The sequence below is a fragment of the Colius striatus genome, chromosome 19 (assembly GCF_028858725.1).
Source record: "Colius striatus isolate bColStr4 chromosome 19, bColStr4.1.hap1, whole genome shotgun sequence".
Lineage (NCBI taxonomy): Eukaryota > Metazoa > Chordata > Aves > Coliiformes > Coliidae > Colius > Colius striatus.
In genome coordinates this window covers 88,639-101,430 of record NC_084777.1, presented here as the reverse complement: position 1 = coordinate 101,430, position 12,792 = coordinate 88,639, and the positions used below count along the sequence as shown (strand labels likewise).

The following is a 12,792-nucleotide window of genomic DNA, read 5'->3' as shown; positions in this document are numbered from 1 at the left end:
CTTCTAAAGACAGACCAGCACAGGGCCACCAAGATGATCAGGGGACTGGAGCATCTTTCTTATGAAGAAAGGCTGTGGGACCTGATGTTGAGCCTAGAAAAGATAAGGCTAAGGAGGGACCTCATTAACACTTATAAGTACTTACAGGGCGGATGCCAGGAGGGCGGGGCGACACTTTCTTCTGTGGTGTCCAGTGACAGGTCTGGGGGTAATGGACATAAGCTGGAACAGAAAAAGTTCCACTTAAACAGAAGGAAAAACTCCTCTGCTGTGAGGATGAGGGAGCCTTGGCACAGGCTGTGCAGGGCGGGTGTGGAGTCTTCTTCTCAGAGGTTTTCAAAACCTGCCTGGATGTGTGTTCAGGAGTATGGTGAACAACCCTTTTCATAGGAAATGGAGTTGCCAGAAAGGGTCAGATACCAAAGAACAGCTTTCATGGAGCATCCAAGAAACATTTACATTAACCATTTTCCCCTGTCAATTAATTTTTGTTTCATTGCAGTCTGTGCTTTCCCTTATATCCTTGCCTTCACTACTGATTCCATTGAGATCCGATTAGTGGTGAATGGGAACTTAGTCCACACAGCAGTTGTGCCCGAGCTTCAACTTGTAGCATCAAGGGTAAGACACAGGAAAATCATATTTGACAGTTTCTGTGATGTGCTGAGATCTAATTCACATTGCAAGCAGCTGCAGCCAAAAAAACAAACAACCCAAAACCGGAACGTGCTACTTCATCTGCAGCAACTGTTCATCTGTGTGCTCTTAGATTATATCAAGTACAAAGAGAATCAGAATTGACCTTACTGTCCTTTATTGCTCACAGTAATGCAGACCTGAGATATTTGACTATATGACTATGGGACAAATGCTGTCCTCAACACCACAGATGTTCCCTTCTCTTACAGTGGGATAACATTTCCGTGACCAACCCCAGTAGACTTAGCGATACAGCAATAGTGGCAATGTAACATAGTGGATAAACATTTGAGCTCCTACTCAGAAGGTGGTTAAAAAACTTGCTGTACTAATGAGGAGTTATTTGTCGTTTCAGTCAGATATTTATTTTAAAGCTACTGCTGCAGTAAGTGGATCATCTGACAGCAGCTCTAAGGAAATGAGTTCAAGGAGTTCTCCTGAAACACTGACAGCTTATGAAATGCCAGAATGTCCTCTTTCCTCTCTAGAAGGTAACGTGGTTTCTAGGCAGCTTGAATAATGATCTCTGATTATTCCAACAGCTGTCACATCGTAGTGCATCTCATCTTTAGTAAGGTGAAATTGATTAGGTAAAAGACTTTGAGTTCATAGCTGCTTCTGGAAGATCAGAGATTTTCTGTGTATTCACATATTTCAAGTGCCTGTCTGAGCTTTGCCTCCCATAGTATCTCTTCTGAATGCATGGTAGCTCTGTTTTGAAGAAGTGATTTCTGTAGGAGGGGATGAATTAAGCTTCGGTAGCTTGATGAATCTTTGGCAATATGGCTAAGGGTAGTAATGCAAAAAGAGGTATATAAAATTGTTGGAGAAATTGAGATTTCACATACACCATCCTTTTCATTTAAGAGAAGCTAAACTACCATAGGATGGTTAAAGCTTTTTTGTGAACCAAAAGTAAGACATTTTAACTTCGAAAGAGTTTGCGTGGCTGATTTAGTGTAACGTGGTCTGTGAACAATCAGATGGTAAGTTTTGGGGTTTTTCTGTATGAATTAGGAAAACACATGATATTTTGTCACCTAAGAAGAGGAGCCATAATTTAATCCACTTGGGATTCAGGCCCAGGTACACTTGCAGCATATTAAAATACATGGGAAATATTGCAGAATGCAGAGTCACGGTGTAATAGCTGGAATACCGGCCTCAGGACATGTACATTTACTTCGTGGTTCCACTGCTGACCCATCACATCACCAAAAGTCAATCTGCTGTTTTTCTCCAAGTCAAATTGCAAGTCTGCACAATGTGCTTGTCTTTCTTCCTCCTTCTATTTATGTTGAAACATTTCTGGGGCAAGAAAGATCTTTGTTACTCGAGTTAAACTTTTAAAAGTATAACTTTTCTGTATAACTTTTCACTTGGAAACATTAATAACTGGGTCTATTGTGAAAGTGTAACCTTTTTTTTTTTTTTCCTTTGGTGGTTCAGGTGACGTTCCATGCAAAAACCTGTACAAAATTCCTCTCAGTAATCTGGTTGGGCGAAGCATTGAACGACCTCTGAAATCACCTTTGGCTCCCAAGGTCATCACTGCTACAACATCCAGTGGCATTGCCTCTCCTGCAGTTACTCACTCGCTATCCTTGTCTCGTATGGAAATTAAAGAAATTGCAAGCAGAACACGTAAAGAATTGCTGGGTAAACTCTCCTCGTTCTTCAGTGTACATATCGGTTGCCAATTTTTTATTTCTAATCTTCAGACCATCATAGTCAGATTTGTAACATGCAACCAGTATTCATAAATAAGTAGTATGAACAGCGATAAAACGTTATTTGCAAATAGCCTAGCCCCATATAAAGTGACCATATTCTAAGTTGGCTAGAAACGATGTAGTTAATAATGGAAGCCAGCGACAGATACCGTAACATTTTCATGAATGCTTTATTTTATGTTGAGACTGTTAAGTCTTTTATTCTTTTATTGAGGCCTCTTGGATGAGCCTATACCCAAGACAGAAAGTGCACAGAAGGAAAAAAAGGTTCCTCGAAGACAGTCAGACCCCAAGCAGGGAGCAGTAAGATCAACTAGTAGTGACAGGTAAGTATACCGGCTTTAGAAAAGAACCTAAGTTAGACTGTAAATGTTTTTAGACTTGGTTGTTCCTGCTCCCTCAGTTGGCCTGGGACTGACTGAGACCTTTGTACACCAATGTGAATTTCATGCTAACTTGTTTGTTTAGAGTATATAAACAGGGTAAGTACTGAAACAATTACACTTTTTGCTAAAGACATGTTAATGAGCAAAGCAAGACTAAGTAGGATTTTCTGGGGACCTGCTGCAGTTGAGCCTGTCATTAGGATTTGGACTACTATGGCTGCACTGTGCAGACATATGCAGTTTTCTCCATATGCTTCTGTGTTGCTATTTCCAGAGTAAATTTTGCAGAGAAACACCATAGCATTGCTCTGTTTGGCTCTGCTTACCTCTGTCACTGCCATTCTCTTGTTTACATAACCTATATTTATAGCAGTGTCAGAATTCAGTCAAGATATAGTAGACTGAGATTAACAAAACAAACAAAAGATCTGCTGTAATATAAGCCTATATATGATTTATTTCACTGTTTGGAAATTATTGGGGCAGGAGGGCTTTATTAACTTTGCCTTTTGATGATTTTTGCAGCAGAGCAAAAGAGAAACTCGTTAGTCTGTATCTGAACTTAGCTTGATTGAAATGAGAAATAGGCATTGCTCCTACTTGCCCTCATCTGTGTGGCTTTTTTTGTTAACTTTAGTCTTCCTCTTTACAGGATAATCTCAAGCTCTTTTGAAAGCTATTCTGAAGGACATCATCATTCCACTAGATCACATCCCAACACTTTAGCAAACGGGGATGAGAGCTCACCATCTAGCTATCCATTTCAACTGATTTCTTTATACGATGAAGACATCATTGACTTGAAGTGAAGACAGTCTTAAATCCTTTCTTCCTTCGTATTTTCTTACAACTCTGTGAGCTCTATGAGAATGTCACAAACACTGCTTCTAGTGGTAAAATGTGGCTGGAAGAATTGGTGATTACTCTTTATAGAACCCATGTTGTTCTGGCTAGGTCAGTCTGATTTGGTCATGCTTGTATCTGTGGCATAGATATGTTTTAATTTCTCAGTTAATGAATGGTTACTTTTTGTGGCATTCTAACGGTAGGTAATCAATGAGAGATTCAGGCTGAAACTGAAACAAAAAGTATGACATGTTCTGAGTGGCTTAAATTTGAAGCAGTTGAAAGATACTCAGCTAAGTTAATTGCTGTTAGTATACTATCATGAATTGTTTTACAGCAGTGCATGTTGTCTGTGAAGAGGAACTTTATAATGCTAATCGCTCCTTTTGGGTTTTCAGTCTTTAAAAGAAAAAACAACCCAGAAGCAAACAAAACAAAACCAAAACCAAAACAGTCTGTCCTTGAAATGATGCAGCTGTGATGTGGTCACTGAAGAATCAAGGATGTTCTGTAAAAAATTGGGTAAGATATGAAGATGCTGCTTGCTTTGCTCTGGTCCATCCATGCACATTTATTGCAGAAACCTGAAAACTGTTTTGGCATTGTGATTCTTTGAACACAAAGACTTTTTATAGAAAACACAAACTTTCAAAATATTCCTTAAGAATTGGAAGTAAAAACCAACCAAACTGACTGTATTTCTCCAGCTACTGGAAAATTATTATTATAGTGCACCTACAGATTTTCCCATTACAGGCAGAAAAGACAGCCACTGATTTTCTTTCTGACTACACAGAGATTCCTATGCAGGCATCAGCATCAGCTGTCGTCTGTTCTTGCACCAACAGTGTGAGTCATTATTGCAGACAATATTTTTCTAACTGGATCAGGCTGAAGTTTCACTGCTAAGAAGCTAGTTTTCTATAATGACATAATCAGACCTTTTGCTATGTTAAAGGACAGAGTTTCATGTTTAAAGCTTGATTACTTTTTTTAACCGTTTCCTCTATGCCAAAAATTCAACTTTTGGTAATACTGTGGAAAAGGTTTTGGGTTTTGTATGTGAAGATTTTAGCTTTATTAGCAAATATTTCTTGTTCTTGTATGTAGAAATACTTCTGTATTCTTAATTTTATTTCATAATACCGTTCACGTGTTATAACATCAGTTTTTGTCCAAGCGTGACCATCTGGAGACGTGTACCTTTTGCTTAGGTCTGTCCAAATGTAAGACTGTTTTTGCAAAATATTTTTTGCCCAGTTCATTGCATGTGACAGCTGATTTGCTCCACCTAAGAAAATATGCAAGGCCTTATCTGAAAGAGTTATTTCTGACTCTCAACTGGAGTGGCTGATCAAGGAAAGACGCAATCTTTTCAGCAGTAATTAATCTAGGAGCAGAAGCGGTATTAACCAGTGGCTATTGTTCTCTTTTCAAGAGAAAATGTTATTTTCAGAGATTCTGTTAATTTTCCTTGTCCTATTTATCTAGGCAGCTAATGTTTTAAAAAAAAAAAAAAAAAGCTGATAGTGTCATGTGCTGCCTGTTCTCCTGGAAGTTGTAAAAATTGGTGGGCTTTCGAATCCACTTTAGGAAGCAATGCTTGCAGTTAAATATTTTTAGAAAGCAGAAGCACTACCTTTTTCCATAAGTGGGTTTCTCAGTGTAGTATTTAGTTTCTGTTATCTCTGTGTTTTTGAAGCAGTGTAGCAGTGTGTTGCAAAACCAAGGCTTTAGTTAAAATACAGTTTTAACTGAAAGCTCTGCTTTGCACTCTTAGGATATCAGATTCTAAATATATTGCAGATGCTCACCTTTGCTATTCTAGCATGATTTAACATGGCAGTTTGATAGAAGTTGAAGCAATATACAGAGATTGTAAAACTTTAAAATATCCAACAAGAATGGGGAAAGCTTGTCAGAAAGCTTGACCACCGGCTGATGGTAGTCAGGGCGCATCCAGATGCAGCATTTCTGTCATAAATGAGATGTGAAAAAGGAGACATAAAGCAAGAGTTACTTTCTTTAACTGGAATCACTGCAATGTCTATAAAGTATTAGTGTGAAGTGTGTGAGTGCGTGCGTGTGTGGAAGAACCTTTGAAGGTCTGTCTGTAACCACAGCATTGATGACATCTAGCAAATACTAACAGCAAGTAGGAAATACAGGTTAAATTTGTTTGCTAAAACTGGAAAACAACAGGTCAGACTAGCTTCATGGCACTTATCTGGAACAAGGTGTTGGTATAGTTGGAAGAGGGAATCCCAGCAACTGCCCTGTCCCCGCCACCCCCCGCCTGAATGTTATGCTATATCTTGACATATTGGGTCAAATGCAAGCTGTTACGCAGGTTACAGTGGGAACTACTTGATCTTGCAGACTATTACTCATATAGGACAGGAAATGATCTGAACCCTAGAAAAAAATTACCTGTCTTCTTTCCTAATGTATGTAGTAAGTGCCTTTAAAAGGCTGCAGCTTCTTGAGTTTTTGCTTCTCCGATTAGTTGGCATGTCTTGTAGGGACTTAGGGATAATACTAGAACTAGCCAAAGAAATTGAGAGTGATCTGGTACCGTTAGGTTTGTTTATATGACACCTAGAAATGGCAGCTAAGGCTTTAGGATCCATGTGTATTAGTTTACTACCTACTTACTGTACGAGAGCAGCCTTGAGTATAGGTAGAAGGCAAAAGACATGGTAATGTTCCAATTTTGTTTGACACGGGCCAAAAAACCCAAATTCCATGAGGGTCTTTGTCACCTTTTTTTCTATCAAAAGACAAAAATACCACACAAAATGTGAAATTGCTGGCACATAGGGAGCAGTATCACTTGTACAAGGGTGTGGTTTCTGTGAGCTCTTAACAGTCTCAACAGAGCACTGTGAGTTATATGCCTCTTAGTGTAATGAGTCTGAGCTTCTAGCCATTGTTTCTCTCAGTCTTAAATCCCAAACATTTGGAGTGATATTGAAAAACAATACAAAAGCAACTAGTGGTATTTAATATATAACCTCTTATGCGTCATTTAAAAAAGGGCAAGGTTCTACTTCTATGCAACCTCTCCTGCTTTGGACTGGTGTTGGATGATAAGGCTCATTGGAAGGGTACTTAGATAGACAGCTATATTGTTCACTCCAGCCTTAGAGCCATGTTGTTTCTCATCTGCTTTCCCAGCATGTGTATGCATATACTTACTAAAACTTAGGAAGTAGTCTCAGGCACAATGTGTAGCCATGTCCTCCCTGAGCACAGCTCCTCCTGCTTTCACACCTTAAGTGGAAGCTGCCTTTAGCTTGCATTCTTGTTATTGGCTGACCATCTTACAGATGAGAGAAGAGAAAATCTTTTAATCTACAGCTATGTAAGATGGGTATTTTTCTAATATGAATACTGAAAAAATCTCACTCCAGATGGATGGGAAAAAAATCCGCCCATGAAGGAAACTATCGCCAAGTTGAACCCTTACTACCGAATGAAGCTCAACTGAAGAATGATTTTGGAATCTTCTAACAGAAAAGTTTCTGAAAGAAATGTTACCTCATTCTGGCTGATAGTATTGTTACCACTTCAGCACTATGCCTTAGTCTGACTAAATTATAGAAATGTCATTTACTTTGGTCCAAGCACTGCATGGTACAGACAGTTAATTTAGAATGTGCTTGTGCCTTTCCATGAGTAGTGCCACGTGGGTAGAATCACAGGCTAGTTGAGGCTAAAGGGTCAGCGACTGCAAATCAACACACCCATAGACCTCCATTCAAAGTAGCATCAGTGTCAGGTTGTTCAGTGCCATGTTTTGTCATTTTCAGTCCGTTCAAAATGTTGATCTCCTCGTTGTCTTTGTCCTGCATTTGCATTACAGCATGCATATAAACCATCACAGTGCTTTAAGTGTGACTAGGACTCAAGAGCCCCATGATGCATGAGCTCAGTTAATTCCTTCATATGCTATGCAGCTTTTAAGGCTGAGGCTTTGATGAGCCCTTCCCAACATCTGTACAGTTGGTATTTAGGGACTGTTGCAGACTAAGAATTATTTTGTCCAACTCCTTCTTTGACTGGCAATGTAGTACACAAATTTTGTAAATGTCTGAAAGTAACACTTCTTTCTAAGGAGATATAAAGACCCATACGCAATTTGAAAGGGCCAGATGCTAATCGTCCTAGCCAGAGATCCGGGCTCTAGGTTGAATAGATGGTTACTTTCATTGCCCTGGTTTTCAAGAAACGAGTAGGGCCTGTTCCGATTCATGGTTTGGGACTGGGGTGAGGGGCGTTTTCTTTGGTGATTTGGGTTTTTTGGGGGTGGAGGGGTGATTTTGGTTAGTGTTGGGTTTGTTTGGTTTTTTGCAATGCATACTGTACAGGATGCGAGTGGCACACGTAACGAACAGCAGGTTTGCTGTCAGCCTTCATGTGATTATTTCTATACAAGTGCAAGAATTTGTAATTGGTAGATTCAATTTAAATTAGATATATATCTTAATTTTTTAGTACTAGGCCAGTCAACTGAATAAATACTTAAACAATTCTTAATAAGGCAGGGGACAGGTAACACCCATGTGAAGTGTAATACGTTAAAAACTAGTTACATATGGTCAGTATTGCTGCTCCAGACATTTACTTTCTTCTGTTCTTTGTATAGTTGACCAAGCCACAGATTCAAATTCACGTGTATTTTTCTAAAGATGTGGGTCTTTAACTTGTGATTGCAGATGCAGCAGCTGTCCCAGAGCTGTTGGCTTAGTCTGTACTTGAGATATAAAATCCTTTGCATCTGGTTTTAAATATATATATAGATACACACACATATGTATGTATATACATATATATGTGTATGTGTTTGTAATTTGTACCACAAGTTTTAAGTGATTAAAAATCTTAGGTATATATATATATAGGCATCTAAACAATGTGATCATACTTGGGGGGAGATGGGTTTGAGTGTGTCCCATCTGCAAGTGTTAAGGTATTTCACAGTTATTTTTGTTGCCTTTTGTGTACGACAATGAGTACCACACTGTTGTCCTTATTTAAAAATTTACACCACGGTTCACATGCGTAGTGCTTGATAACTCTGTTAAAGGGGTATTTTCTCAGGCTTACCCTGGTTTTACCCTGAGAATAGTATTAACAATACGGGAAAGCTCATATGTCTTCAGCCAACATCTGTACTTGCATGCAGGTTAGAAAGTATTTTTTCTTACTAATTGAGTACAGCAACTTCACCAGCCTGTATACTGCCTAGCTGCTCCACTTTGTTGCTGTCCTGGAACTGAGTGACTCCAGTTTGCAGCTGGAAATCATATTTAGCACATGAGTTGAAGAGAAAATTTGAGGTATTATTTTCTGCTTATTTATCTGTAGGTCTGTTAGATATTTATGGGTTGAATGGAAAATGTCATGTGTCTAAGTTTATGCAAAAAGTGTTATCAACCTGGAATGTCAGTTTTAACTAAGTCTTTGAATGTTAGCAGACTGCTTTGTAAATTATTAATTGCATAATAAGGTGTTGCCACGTTTGTGATCAGAACCTCTTTATCTACCATTTGTCTTAAATGCTGATGTATTAAAATTGTTTTCAATGTAATGTAATAATGTGTATGGTTTGTGTTTTTAGATGTGTTGGTGTCATGGTTTAAGCCCTAGAAACAGTCCTGTCACAGCTGGAACAGTTGTAAGTGCCATTTGTCACCATTCTGATGGAGTAACAGAATATTTGCTCCTTCATATGTAATAAACCATTAACTTGACCTCGCTTCTTTCTTTCACACGTGCAGACTAATGGCTTTTCCAAAGTTGGTTCATCAGACAAGAAATCAAAAAGACAGAAGGCAGTACATAATTATATACTGCTCCGGATTACTGTTTCATTTGAGTTCTCTAGAAGTTTTGTTTCAAAGATGTCATTCACTACATGCTATATCATACCTGTGAGAGTGGTGTTTGTGTCTTAAGCATTAACCATCTTTGGCAAGGACTATAATCCAGCATTGGTTTGTGTTTTGTGGCATCTGTTAGGCATTCAGATACCTGCTGCAGTTTATGCCTTTACACTACTGAATATAGTTGCTTTCCTTTTCTGACTAAGAATGTATTCTTGCTGTCTCCAGGACCTCTTAATCCCCTTTTCAAAAGCAGTGGTCTTTCCAGAATTCTAAAATATGTTCTCTTAAGAGCTATACCACTTCTTGTGATTTAAATGTCTTCCTATCCAGCTTGACACTAACACCCATGAAAGCCAGCTATTCATCTCCAGTTGGGACCAAGAGTTACACCCTGGTCAGGCATCCCAGAAGCAGTAGCAGCAACACAAAGGTAAAGTACTGTAGTCTGAAATGAACAAGAGCTAGGGTCCATCATACATCTATTCACTGTAACATGTGCCCTAAAAGAAAAGTGGAATAATGAGGTTACATTTATTTTTAAAAAATTTATAACTTAATTAACATTTTAGAAAAGAGATGCTGGCCAATATACTTTCCATTCTTACCTGGCTGTTACAGTCAAGCTGCGTCAGGTGAAAGAACACAGGAATCAAAGAAAAAGAGTAGGGCCAAGACCTCCAGGAGAGAGATTTACTACAGAGATCATTTCTTTTGCTGTTTTTTCATTCTCAGTATCTGCTGCTTCAGTAAAGAGTGATGAGCTCTCCCTGGGGAAGAGAGAGCATATAGGTACCAATCACCAGAGCAGACTTGCTCCTGGGACTTAAACACACGAATGAATAAACAATCTCCCTTGCAGTAATGCCTGTGTTCGTAGTCTTTTGTACAGGGTGAGTGGTTGTTACAGAGTTCAGGGGAGGTGGGTTGCATTGTGGTTGTAAGAGACAGTGGCTCTAGCCGGGGGCTAGGGCTGAAGGAGCCCCGGGGTGGGCCATTGTGGCTGCTGCCACTGCAGGCACCTTTGTATCACAGCTGCAGTCCCCAGCCATTGTGCTGCTGGGGTGTGCCTGCCTGTGAGCCTTGAGCTGCGGGAGTGTTTGCCATTGACAGGTTCATGATCAGCTGGAGCTGGGCTCCGTGAGGGCAGCTGCTAGGGAGTTCCTGAGAGATGGTGGAGAGGAAGCAAGAAGGTAGGCAGAAGATGGCCTCTCTCAGCTCTCTGGGTACCTGGAGACCTTCCCACCCCCTGGAAAAGGCATTGTGTGCCTCCCCCACTTAACAAAATTTCTTCAACCCTGCTCAGTCCACACAGATGCCCAGCTACAGTTCCTCCCCTAAAACTCATCCCATAGCCACAGCCTACCCCCAAACCAGCAGTGAGACGGCCCTTAAATACATTGTGTTGTACTAGAACCGCAGGTGCAGTCAGCATGGGGGTGGGCATGGGGGAGCTGTTCGCAGAGGCTCCTGCAGGAGGAGGGCTTCCTGCCAGAGGAGAGCTACAGTGGTCCCTACGGCTAACCCTCAGAATTTTCCTCTCTCAGAGGTGGCCTTGAGAGCTCGGCTGCTACTTCCTTTCCAGGGATGCTCCAGACTGCACCTGGCTCAGGTTGGGGGCTGCCTTTGGCCTCGTTCTCCTGGCAGCACAGGTGAAAAGGGCCAACTAGTGTATTACTATCTGCACCAGTAAGCCCATATTTTTTGTTTCCAGTTTTCATTGTGCTATTGCCTTTTAAGCTTTCTTTTTATGTCTCTATTGCTCTAGTTCCCATACCCTTGTTTTTTAATTCTTTCCTGTCCCATACCCCGTGTCTTCTAAAATTTTGTCTGTCTCCATTTGTTTAGTTCCCTGCTCTGTTTTTTCTTTCCTCAGTTTCCTATAGCAAATCACTTTTCTGTTTTCCCTTTCAAGTCCCTGTATCTCCCTCAAGCAACCTTCCCACCTTATGTGCTGCGGGAATTCTTTCCTCTGACTCCTGCTTTTAAATGTCTCTCTCTATAGCTGCCTCTATCCAGCTTCCTGTCCTTTTTATTTTACATCGGTTTTGACTCTTTGACATAGGTTTTCGACTCTCTGGCTTTCTTTGTCTCTCTATCCAGTTCCTCAACACTGTACAATGCCTCCACTCCATCTCTCCGTTATCCCCATCATCCTGCTCCTTCCCTCCTTGTCTCCCCTTATTCTTGTCCCATCTCTGTGTTCCCGTGGTTCTTGTACCACACCTCTCCATCCTCCTCCAAGCTGCACTCCCTCTCTCTCCACTCTCCTACATCTCCCCATCCTTCTCTTGTTACTCGCAATACTGTCTTCGTGAAAGCAAAAATAAAAGGGGATTCATCATGGAAGAATGCTGCTTGGGAGCCACTCACGCAACAGCAGTTGTAATGACTGCTTAGGGTCCAGAGGATTGGGTTTCAGCTGGATTTGGTTCAGTATCGGGGTTACAGCTCTATTAGGAACGGCACCAGCAAGAGGAGCGTATGTAAGAGCAGAACCAGCAGAGGGGCGCTCTTTCTTTTTTCTCTTCCCCCACCAGACCGGACAGAGCATCGGAGCTTTCCTACAAGCGACTGCCAGGGGTCCTGTGGACTCGTGGTGGTGACTATCGTACCTTTTCCCTCTTTGTCTCCCTTTCAATCTTTTCTTTGCTTCTCCCACTTTCTATTGCTGATTGTTGTGAGTAAAATAAAGTAGTTGAGCACTTGACTCCCCAACCAACTTGTCAGGAGCTTACAGTAAACAATTTGCTTTGTGACCAGAGACAGTTTTGAGAAGGGATTCTCGCAGGGCCTAATTCTATTCTGTCATTCCATCCTCTTTGGGACATAGCTCCACTGCAACACAGGTGGTACAGACTAAAAGCACGGAAACTAAAGCATGTTATGCAGGGGGAGTTGAAAAGAATTACTTAAACTATAGACAAGGGTGCGAAGTGTTGGAATAGACAGATCTCTCAATTTATTTTATATATAAAGGGCACGGGGCCTCAGAGCAGACTCACCGCTGGCATTTCTGCCGGACGTAAAGGCACAACCATTCGCCATCTCCTTTGTGCCTCGGGCCACGTTTCCAGCTGCCGGGCTCGGGGTGAGCGGCTGTGGTTGGGTCTGGGCGAGAGGGTGAAGTGCTGCGGGGCTGAAGCCCCAGCCTTCTGTTCCCAAAGAACGGAACCCGTGCTGCTTAGATTTCTGTTCTGCGTATCCATTGTAGTTCACCGATTCTAATTTTCAATGTTT

At 40.9% G+C, this 12,792-nt stretch overlaps 1 protein-coding gene across 11 annotated transcripts in view; it reads left to right on the top strand.

Annotated features, from left to right (window-relative positions):
* The window catches only part of GARNL3 (GTPase activating Rap/RanGAP domain like 3), a 50,931-nt gene extending 40,530 nt beyond the window's left edge, over positions 1-10,401 (top strand). For 7 of the 11 annotated variants that reach the window (XM_062011337.1, XM_062011338.1, XM_062011333.1 and 4 more), the window contains 5 exons: positions 503-621; positions 1,055-1,190; positions 2,149-2,358; positions 2,647-2,758; positions 3,471-10,401. In XM_062011337.1, coding sequence (XP_061867321.1) covers positions 503-621; positions 1,055-1,190; positions 2,149-2,358; positions 2,647-2,758; positions 3,471-3,627 — 734 coding nt within the window. In that variant the 3' untranslated portion in view covers positions 3,628-10,401. The remainder of the gene's footprint in view (positions 1-502; positions 622-1,054; positions 1,191-2,148; positions 2,359-2,646; positions 2,759-3,470) is intronic. The other 4 variants (XR_009820042.1, XR_009820040.1, XR_009820041.1 and 1 more) reach the window with 4 other exon arrangements.
* Positions 10,402-12,792: the final 2,391 nt, after the last annotated feature.